The sequence below is a fragment of the Neolamprologus brichardi genome, chromosome 20, assembly GCF_056152115.1.
Source record: "Neolamprologus brichardi isolate AB-2024 chromosome 20, ASM5615211v1, whole genome shotgun sequence".
Taxonomy (NCBI): domain Eukaryota; kingdom Metazoa; phylum Chordata; class Actinopteri; order Cichliformes; family Cichlidae; genus Neolamprologus; species Neolamprologus brichardi.
This window is the reverse complement of record NC_142123.1, coordinates 8500503-8511912: the sequence shown is the minus strand read 5'-3', so window position 1 is coordinate 8511912 and position 11410 is coordinate 8500503. Positions and strand designations below refer to the sequence as shown.

At 48.3% G+C, this 11410-nt stretch overlaps 1 protein-coding gene across 1 annotated transcript in view; it reads left to right on the top strand.

Annotated features, from left to right (window-relative positions):
• The first annotated feature begins 569 nt into the window (after positions 1–569).
• Positions 570–11410, top strand: part of celsr3 (cadherin, EGF LAG seven-pass G-type receptor 3) — a 117270-nt gene continuing 106429 nt past the window's right edge. The window contains exon 1 of the mRNA XM_087833878.1: positions 570–6569. Within this exon, the coding sequence (XP_087690004.1) occupies positions 959–6569 (5611 nt within the window). The 5' untranslated portion in view covers positions 570–958. The remainder of the gene's footprint in view (positions 6570–11410) is intronic.

Sequence of the window (11410 nt, the reverse complement as noted above, 5' to 3'; positions counted from 1 at the left end):
GAAGAAGAAAAAACTGAGAAATCGATGTATTTCCAGGAAATGAAACATCCCGAATATATCAATGAAGCAAAATGATTTATTACAGAAGGACTAGACTGAACAGTCTTTCCCCTTGCAGTAAAAGTTTCTAAAAATTACTTTTTCTTCTATAATCCATCCAAAACTGCTCGTGTAAAATTTTCTTTTTTAGCATGAAAAATAAAGTCAAAGTCTAATTTCTAGGACTTCATTGCTTAAGTCCTAGAAGGTGAAAGGTGACAGACTTGGGGGGAAATGTGTTAGGACGGCAGTACGGCAGCTGATACGGCGATGACGGCGAGATTGTGTAAGATAAGGGTTTTTTTCTAGCTCATATTCCAGTTGTGGACATGGCGACCGCCGCGGGTGCTGTGTAACAGCCCTGCGCACCGGAGCCAACCATTATCAGAGAGAGAGAGAGAGAGAGGGGCTATAGAGATGCAAGCAATAGGGGGAGGGGTGGAAAAGGAGAGAGGAGGAGAGCGTGATTGTGTGAGTGTGTGTGGATGGGTGGATAGTAGCTTGCCACAGCCACTGCTAGAGGAGCGCGCACACACATACATGCGGACTCACACACACACTCTGAAGGCTAGTGTGTGAGCCAGCCAGCCAGTCAGTCGGTGTGAGTGTGTGAGCCATGTTGGATGTGAATGAACGGGAGGAGAGATGCTGCTGCCGCGCCGCTCCTAACGCTCAGACCTCCAGCTCCACGGACCACAGCGGGTAGATGCCAACTCTCCAGGCTGACAGAGAGACGGGGGAGCCTGGGGGAAGGTGTCGGGCGGTGCTGGCGGTCCTGGAACTGGCCACATAGCCGGAACGAAGGACAGAGAGAAGTAACGGGGGAGAAGGGAAGGCACACTCGTGAGAGAGAAAGAGAGAATAGGCAGAGGTGGAAGAGGGAGAAAGGAGGGGAGACACAGAGAAAGGAGAAGACTAAATGGCTGCACCGCTACCGGGCTTTACCCCGCTCCTGCTCTCATCTCTGGCACTCCACCTGCTTCTCCTCGGCCCTTTGTTCGCCTTCACCCCGGGGACGGTGAATACAGGAGGAGTTTCCAACAGATGGACCCCGGGCCTCTGCTATCGAGACGCCGGTAAAGTGAGCCAGCAGCAACAGCAACACCAGTGCGAGGAGGCAAGGGAGTCGCCGAGGGGCAGCTGGAATCTACGCCCAAGCAGGTGGACCGTGGAGCGGATACAGAGAGAGGGATGCTCGGGAGTGCAGCGCGCGGGAGAGACGCTGAGAGGATATCTGCGCGATGGAGCGAAGGGGAGGCGGAAAGAAGGACCGAAAGGAGTCGGGACGTTTTGGAAGACTGCAGACGGCCCTCCGGCTCCATCGCCACCTACTCTCCAACTCCACCCCGGTATTAGGAGCAGGTTGAACTCCGATGGCGTCGGTGGAGGAGAGAGAGTGGAAAGAGGAAGGCTGGGCAGAAAGGGCGTTGTTTCACCTCCCACTTCACCTGTTTCCACCCCCTCGCTGGTTCAAAACGGTAAAAAACGGGCAGTACAAAGGACTAGAGCGTGCGCGCAACGGTGGCCGGCGTCGCGACCACACCTCGCCAAACGTGGTGCCGCCGGAGCCTTTGTGCACGCCTCTGGCCTGAACGGGGCACCCGGAAGTGGAGGGAGGAGAGGGGGAGAGGTGTGGGAGAGGGCTCCTGAGGTGAAGAGACTGCTTGCTGCATGGTGCTCCCCGACACACTGGCCGTGCCCCGACAAACCACCCCTCTCCGTGGCCAGCACTCCCTCACCTGGCCTCGTCCCAGCTGGTTTCTCTCACTGCATTCATTCTCTTTCTGGATACATTTTACCCCACGCTGATGCTTCAAACACATTCAAACCTACTTTTACCAACAATTCAGACTGTGTCCGGGCATCTCAATTGGATTGCGTGTGTAATTTTCATAACATTCAGCAACAGCTAGTTTACAGGAACGGCAACAAGGCGAAGCGCTGGGATGGCTCAGTCAGCGTGAACAGGAGGGCTGGCAATTGTTCTCATTTGGGCTGGCATAATGTTATCGATCCCAACAGGAGCAGGGAGAGGGGTGACGATAGCGGTTTGACGGGGTGCATTAGAGAGAATGGGAGAGGGCCGAGAGGTGGGGGAGATGAGGGGAGGGAAGCGTACAGGTGTAGCGCGCTGGAGGAGATTAGCAGTCTAGGTTGTTGGTTACCTCCTCTCTGTGAAGCAAGGTCTAAGCGTGCCAGAGTTATTCATGAAAGGAAGGAAAGAGAGGTAAATGATGGGAGAGGGGGAGGGATGAGCCACAGCAGCAAACACATTCATTTATCTAATTATCCGGATAATGGTTTGGCTTTTCTGATACTGAAGCTCTCGTGTAGTACTGATAATGAGCTTCAGCGGGGGAAATCAGCACCAGGAACCGAGGGGCAGAGCAGTCAAACCCGGAGAGAGAGCAGGGCGGACAGTGTGGGTCCCAGTGGTGGCTCTGGTTGTTTAGACAGAGAAGAAATGGGGGGTGGATATTTAGCTGAATTTACGACACCCGAGGGAGGCATAGCTCCGAGGAAGCGCCTCATCCAAATTGCCCTCAGCAGCATTATTTCAGAGACGCCCTGCCAGCAGTCCCCATCCAACAAAACCACCGTCCCCCAAAACGCGTCAAAATACTCTGAATACTCTGGCTCTGAAGTTACTGAAACAGCGCCCACTCAAACAGAAACAGACGAGAGCTGGGAAAGTGGGAGACGAGTCACAGCGCTCAGTCTGTCTGCTGGAAAAGTGAGAGCAACTTCAGAGACACAGTCTGCCGGTGACTCAGGCTTTTCCTCGCCTGCTGAGTTTCCCGCTACATCTCCCAGTCACTCTGAAGCAGCAGTGCAGCCTGCAGCAGAGTACCTGTCGCTCGTCTCAGCAGTTAACCTGACCACATGGTCTGCGCGTTCGCTACACTCCCCCCGTGTAGAGCAGCTTTCAGCACGACGGACAGCTCCTCTAGACGCTGGGCGCGTGTTTTTGTGGAGCAAGTCCAACACTAATAATAATAATAATAATAATAATAATAATAATAATAATAATGAGGAAGAGGAGAGAGGCGACGGGGGAAATAGATATGAGTCTGAAATAGAAAATTCGCTGTGGCCTGGTCAAACGCAGTGGGAAAGCGCGCAGAGAGCGATGGCTCACCCAGGATGCTCTGGTAGCATTTCCACTGACTGCTCAGCTACCGCGCGCGAGGACGGTGCACATATGCAATTAAAACCCGGTAAGCAAGTGCCACTAGAGCCCGAAGGTGTCAAACAGGCAACGGGGCGGCAGATGGGAGATAAAGGAGAAAGGCAGAGGGAGGAAGAGGGCTTTGAGGGGTCCTCTGTTGCTGCTGCCTCTGTTTGGGGAGGAAAATTTCAGGTGGGGGAGGGCCAGAGAGAGGCGCGGCTGATGGGAGGGAGAGAAACAGGGGCAGAGGAGGAGGAGGAGTGGGAGAGGGGAAGGAGAATAACAAAGGCAAGCCAGGCAGAGGAGAATGAGGCAAAGGGAGAGAAGGGTCAGGACAGGGGCAGTAGCACCACCATCACACAGCCAGATAGCAAAATAGGGAAGAAAGAAAGCCAGGGGGATGAAAGCCACCAGGGAGGAGGCAGAGGGGAGGTGGAGGGGAAGGAAAAGAAAAAGCACAGTTCAATGGGAGAGAGGAGCCTGGAACAACTGATAATCGTAGCAGATGATGATACCTCACAGGGAGAGACTGAGAGAAAGATTTTCATGCCATGGTCTCGCTCGAAACGTGCAGCCAATAGGCATCCCCATTTCTCCCAGTACACCTACCAAGTACATGTGGCTGAAAACCAGCCGCCTGGCACATCAGTGATCATCATGTCCGCCTCAGACCCAGATGGAGGAGATGCAGGCAAGCTGAGCTACACAATGGCCCCGCTGATGAACAGTCGATCATCCGACTACTTCCACATTCACCCAGACACCGGCCTCATCACCTCCACTCAGATTCTTGACCGAGAGCATATGGACCTACATTACTTCCGGGTCACGGCGACTGATCATGGCTCCCCTCGCCTCTCTGGCACCACAATGGTGTCCATCACTGTTTCAGACCGGAATGATCACTCTCCTATATTTGAGCAGTCAGAGTACAGGGAGACGATTAGGGAGAATGTGGAGGAAGGCTATCCCATACTACAGCTGAGAGCGACTGATTCAGACTCCCCATCCAATGCCAATATTCGTTACCGGTTTGTTGGTGACTCAGCTACAATGGCACGGGCGGCCTTTGAGATTGACCCTCGCTCTGGCCTCATTACAACCCGTGGGTCAGTGGACCGGGAAACGAATGAACACTACACCCTGCAGGTGGAAGCCAGCGACCAGGGGAAAGATCCGGGGCCGCGCTCTGCTACCGTTAAAGTTTTCATCACCGTGCTGGATGAAAATGACAATGTGCCACAGTTCAGTGAGAAACGCTATGTGGTGGCAGTGAAGGAGAATGTCAGGCCTCATTCTGAAATTCTCCGTGTCAGCGCCACAGACCGGGACAAAGATAGTAATGCTGTTGTTCACTACAACATCATCAGTGGCAACAGCCGTGGGCAGTTTTCCATTGACAGCGTCACTGGTGAGATCCAGGTGGTGGCACCACTAGACTATGAGGCCGAACGAGAGTACACGCTCCGCGTTCGCGCACAGGACAACGGTCGGCCACCCCTTTCTAACAACACTGGGATTGTCAGCGTCCAAGTGACAGACGTCAACGACAATCCGCCCATCTTTGTCTCCACACCATTTCAGGCATCAGTGCTTGAGAGCGCCCCGATTGGTAGTTCAATCCTCCACATCCAGGCCATTGATACAGATTCTGGTGACAATGCTCGTCTGGAGTACAGGCTAACTGGCACAAGCTCTGACACCCCATTTGTTATCAATGCTGCAACAGGCTGGGTCACCGTCAAGTCTATTCTTGACAGAGAATCTGTGGAGCACTACTTTTTTGGCGTGGAGGCCAGGGATTATGGCATGCCCCCTCTTTCCGCTACAGCCAGTGTGACTATAACAGTGATGGATGTTAATGACAACCGCCCTGAGTTCCTCCAAAAGGAGTACTATGTCAGACTGAACGAGGACGCAGCGGTTGGCACCAGCGTAGTGACTGTCACAGCTGTGGATCGTGACGTCAACAGTGCCGTGACCTACCAGATAACAGGAGGAAACACCAGAAACCGCTTTGCTATCAGCACGGCGGGAGGGGGTGGGCTTCTCTCTCTAGCTCTCCCACTGGACTACAAACAGGAGCGGCGCTACGTTCTCACTGTCACTGCCTCAGACAGAACCCTCCACGACACCTGTCAGGTGCACGTCAACATCACAGACGCCAACACACACCGCCCTGTTTTCCAAAGCGCCCATTACTCTGTTAGTGTGAACGAGGACCAGCCACCTGGAAGCACCATAGTCGTGATCAGTGCCACAGACGACGATGTTGGCGAGAATGCTCGAATCACGTACTTCCTCGAGGACAATATCCCGCAATTTCGCATCGACCCAGCAACAGGAGCCATAACGCTCCAGGCAGAGCTTGACTATGAAGACCAGATGACCTACACGTTGGCTATAACAGCCAAAGACAACGGCATACCGCAGAAATCAGACACGACATACGTTGAGGTGAATGTTAATGATGTCAATGACAACGCTCCTCAGTTCCTCAGTCCCAGGTATCAGGGAACAGTGAGTGAAGATGCCCCTTCCTACACCAGTATTCTCCAAATCTCAGCCACCGATCGGGATGCACACGCCAACGGTCGTGTTCAATACACCTTCCAAAACGGTGAGGATGGGGGTGGAGACTTTACCATTGAACCAAAATCCGGGATCGTCCGAAATAGCAGACGTTTGGATCGCGAGAACGTGCCATTCTATGAGCTCACTGCTTACGCTGTTGATCGCGGTGTACCCTCTCAGCAAACTCCTGTCCACATCCAGGTGACAGTCCTCGATGTGAATGACAACGCCCCTGTATTCCCCGCTGATGACTTTGAGGTTTTAGTAAAAGAAAACAGTGCTGTGGGTTCTGTGGTGGCACAGATAACAGCCACCGACCCTGATGAGGGTGCCAATGCTCAGATCATGTACCAAATTGTAGAGGGCAACATCCCAGAGATCTTCCAGATGGACATCTTTTCAGGAGAGCTCACGTCACTCATTGATCTTGACTATGAGACGCGCAACGAGTATGTCATTGTGGTCCAGGCCACGTCAGCACCTTTAGTCAGCCGTGCTACTGTCCGAATCCGATTGGTGGACCAGAACGACAACAGGCCAACTCTACAAGACTTTCAAATCATTTTCAACAACTTTGTGTCCAATCGGTCCAACAGTTTCCCCACCGGGGTAATAGGGAGGGTACCTGCCCACGATCCTGACGTGTCAGACAGACTGTACTACACCATCGAAAGGGGGAATGAGCTTCACCTGCTGCTCCTGAATCACACCAGCGGAGAGATCCGACTGAGCCGAAAACTGGATAACAACAGGCCGTTGGTGGCTCCCATGCTGATCTCCGTCACGGGTAAGAGACCATGAAAGGAAAAAAGTGAGAGAAGGGAGGGAGGGTGCATGTGTGTGAGTGTGTATTTGCAGTTGGTTTAGGTTGCTCTGCAGCTTTATTCAGTGTAAAAAAATATTGTGACGATAAGGAGTCCAACGCCACAGGTTTGTAAGTGAGTGAGAAAGTGGGATGACAAGGCTGCATGTCACTTGGCTGAGCTCTTTGCATTACTTCTACCTTTTCCTTTTGTGTCTTTCTTTTGTCCTTATCAAAGATACATGTTTTAAAACGTATTTTTAAGTGGGCTGTCTGAAACCCATCCCATGTGCATGTATGCCATGCTGACGCAATGATTTACTGGAGACAAAGCCAAAAAAGAGCAGTATAGACAGATAAAAGAGAAATATTGATCGAAATCGAGCTGTTATTCAGGTTACATTTACCTGAAAGAATGCGAGATAAGAGACTGATGTTGGCCTAACACATTTTCAAAGTGTAGTGAGAAAGACACGTTTTCTGTGTAATGGGGACTTTCTGTGGAAACGAAAACACAACTGAGCAGTGAAAACATTCAAAGGATGGGCTGCTGAGGATAATCTTTAATGTGATGTCATATCTAATTTTTGTATCAGTCACCATGGTTGCCATTTTTCCAGACTGTTGTTAGCATTTGGCGTATAACTGGTGTTTTGTTTTAGGCATTTTTCTTGGTGGAATGGGAACTGTAGTTATAAGCAGAGATCAATATCACAGCACTGCAAACACAGTTTGATTGGCAGGATCCAGGCTAAGTGCAGTCCAAGTTGCCATAGCAATTTTGCACAATTAAAAATCTATCGAGCCTGGAATCGAGAGCGTGCATGACTCTGACAGGAAGAGTCAGATATCCCTGATATCCCATTAAATTGTCTTACTGCTTCGCAAATGCGCTGTCTCTCCTGATGACATATGCCACAGGATCAGCCTCCGTCAGCTTCTCAACATAACTTGTTCATCACGCAGCCGTGAGATGCGCTGAAGAACGAGATTAAACTGAATTCCTGTTTTGTTTTGTATTTTTCTTAAATGAATATTTTAAGATATTTTTTTTCACACTTTGTTGATTGTTTGTGTGTATTTCTCTCTTAGCTTCGGGATAAAAGAATAAAGCCCTTTTAGGGAGTCAGTAAAGATACTGATGTTAATGATCAAAGCCTTTTGAACACAAAGAAAGGGAAGAGGAAAAGAAACGAGTGCAGCATTGTTGTTTTAAGGACCTGGATAGTGCTGTGTTTGTATTCTGTCACAAAACATTAGTAGATGAACGCTGGCTGGGGACTGTGTGTGACCTCCTACCCTATTTACACTGTTCTGATACCAGCAATGATCACGGTTTATACATATTCCACTTGATGTCATTTTGGATGAGCGAGTGAGGGATCCAAGCAAAGAAGGAAGTAAGAGGACTGAGTAAATTAAAGCAAACAACCAAGAAATAAGTGATGGAGGAGGTGAAGGGATGAACATGGCTGAGTGAATGAGTCACTCATAGTCAGAGCTTTGAATGTGAGATAACTATATTAAGGATATCTGTTCTCAGTGACATCATACAGGTCCAAGACTAGAAGAAACTATCTGAGCTAGAGCATTTGGAGCAGTCTGAAGCTTCAGCTTGTACACACACTGACCTCAGTATTTATGACTTTGGCCATGTTTAATATTGTAACAACAAAACTCATAATTCACAATATTTGAAATTTAAAACCCAATGTCACGTTCTTAACTTACATATGATCATAATAACTGCTCTTTTAGTGTAGGATAGACATAATGTCCTAGGATGAGGTCCTGGGCTGAATTGTTATCTCAGTCCGCCCCTGAGGCTGGGGATTTACTGTCACACTCAATTTAAACCGAAGATTAAAAAGAAAAATCATTAAAAAAAGGCCGATTGGGTCAATAAATAAGTCACTGAGTAAATGAGCTGCAGTGTGAGCAAAAGTGCAAGTGAACAAAGGAATTAATATGAATTTGCCCATTTTTAACAAATGAACTAACTTGCGATTAAAGAGGAGCAACGGTGAGTAAGTGAAGAAGTCCGGCAACAAGCAAAACTGCTGAGTGTGTGTGTGTGTATGTGTCACAACTGCATGTATGTTTGTATATTTGTGTGCATTCACCCTTGTCTCCATTGGCGTATCACAGTGTGCGCTCAGCTCGCTTGAACCAGACTTATGGATTCATTTCCAATTTTCTCACTGTGTTTCTCTCACGATGAGCATGCTTTGCCCTCTCTCCTCGTTCCTCTCTCTCCCCTCTCTCCATTGCTACAGGATTTGACAGTTATGAGATTATAATGAAACAACAGTCAGCCAGAGTCAAGCTCGGAGCAAAGCTGTCACTTTCATTGTGTGCTGTGTGTTATCTGTGACTGCCCGTCCCTCCTCTACCCACCGCTTTCTTCTCCTTCTCCTTTTATTCAACCCATCTTTGGGTGGATGAATGAATTCTTCATTTTCATCTTTTGTAATAATTCTTCTGTCCATTTTTGTGGCTTTCCTCCATCAGCCATCTTCTTTCTCAGTTTCTCCCTCTTTCTTTCCCTTCGTCCTCTCTTTTCTTCTCCTTTTCTGTTTCCCTCCTTTCCCTTATTCCATATTCACTCATGTGTTATCCTCTCCTCCTCTTCAGTTTCCCTCCTGGCATTCCTCACCTAACTCTCATGGGCTGTTCCTCTTCCATGATGAAACCCTTTCAGCTCTGCTCTTCACTCCACTTCTCCTCTTTTCAGTTTTCCTCTTTCCCTCCTCCCTCTCCTGGTGCGTGGCTGTGCATGTACTGAATGTGTTGTATACTATCAGCAGGCGTGTGCGAGTGTAGTTTATGTCTGTGCTTCAACAGCTTTTCTTCCTACTCGTGCTTGCGCATTATTTGCGTGTGTACAGCACTTCTGTGTGCTTCTGTGTTCATAAGTACGTGTGTGTACTCTCAGGTGGCTCAAAGCATTGCACTTGAGGGTGTATTCATATCTTCTCAATGAATAATATCTATGTACGCCAGAGTTCTGGGACGTCTCTCCTCTCTCTGCCCGTCTTGCTTTCTTACTCCCTCACTCGTCCATACTTTCTTTCCTCGCTGTCTTTGTCTTCCTTTTCCATTTCACTCTCATGCTGTCTTTGACAGTTTGTCTCAGTCTGTCGGTTCTCTGGGTAATTGTTGTGTTCGTAGAGATTAAACACACCATTCATGCGCGTGCTGACAACAGTTTAAGGACACACGAACACACATGCATGAAACTGGCTTTTAGGGTCAGCTGGTTGTGGCAGCAATAGCACTGTTTGGCACCCCAACAGGATCAGTTCAAGGTGCCCTTGAGCAAAGTAACCCACCACCCCCCAACTGCTCCTGTAGCCAGCAGCAGAGACTGTGCTTGTACTGGCAAACTCCCAGTAGTGAATGTGTGTAGCAGTTTTGACTGCACAACAGAGCTTCACTGGAACAGCAAACTCCAGCCTGAGACAAAGACACCATGGCGTCATCGTGTTTGAAGGAGTTTGTTGAATAGTCCTTTACCTCAGCAGACAGTTTGAAAAGGCAAAGAAAAACCTCTGATACTTCATAAAATGAATGACGGCTAAATTCTATTTTACTGCTTCAATTTCAGGGTTTTGATATTTTACATGTTAATGCTGAAATTACTAAATTATATACTACTTGCACTGTGAAAGCTAAACAATAACCCAAATGAGACTGTAAAGCAAAGAAAAAACAAAAACAAAAAAAGGAGTTAGTGATAATTATTGGCATATTTGTCACTGTATACACATTGTATACACTTTAGATTCACTTTAGAAATTAAGGATGTGTTGATAGTGATGTATAGACTGCACAGATGTTGTGAGCTGGGGCAGTTTGTGTTGTGGATAGGTGGAGCACTGACATACTCGTATGACATTTACTGTGATTGCGGTACATGGAAGACACACGTGCACTGGCGACTTCATCAGTTACATCAATACTGCTTTATAGTTTTTTGTTGCATGCTTTCAACAAGTAGAGATGATTTGAGCTTCATGACCCGATGTGTTGTCAGAAGATAGGTACACTGGATACTCAGGTCGAGAATACTCAGGTATGCGGTGGCCTTTAAACAACAGTCGTGTAGTACAAAGGAGCTCAAAGTGTGCCAAGAAAATATTCCCAACACCATTACACCACCAGCCTGCACTTTTAAAACAAGGATGGAAGTATCCGTGCTTTCATGTTGTTTACACAAAATTGTGATTGTGATGTGAATGTTGTAGCAGAAATCAAGATTCATAAGATCGGGCATTAGTTATCTGTTCTAAGTCGATAGAGGTTGCTGCCAGTGTGGTCTTCAGCTGCTGTAGCACATCTGCTTCAAGGTTTGCTGTGCTGGGCTCAGAGATGCTCTTCTGCAAACCTTGGTTGTGGTGAGCGGATATTTGAGTGGTGGTTGCCTTCTTATCAGTTTGCAGCAGTTCTTCTCTGACCTCTGGCATCAACAAGGCATTTTATTCCATAGAACCGCCGCTCCCTGGATGTTCCCTCTTATTCAGATGACTCTCTGTGAATGTTAGAGATGTCTGTGGAGGAAAATCCCAGCTGATCAGCAGTTTCTGAAATACTCAGTCCAGCCCGTCTGTCACCAACAACCACGTCATGTTCAGAGTCACTTAAATCACTTTTCTTCCTCGTTCTGATGCGTGGTTTGAACTTTAGCAGGTTATCCCGACCATGTCTATATGCTTAAATGCATTGTGTAGCTGCCATGTGATTGGCTGATTTTTGCATAAATGAGCATTAAAGCAGTTGTACCTAATGAAGTGGCTGGTGAATGTATAGGAACTTCCACTAAACTG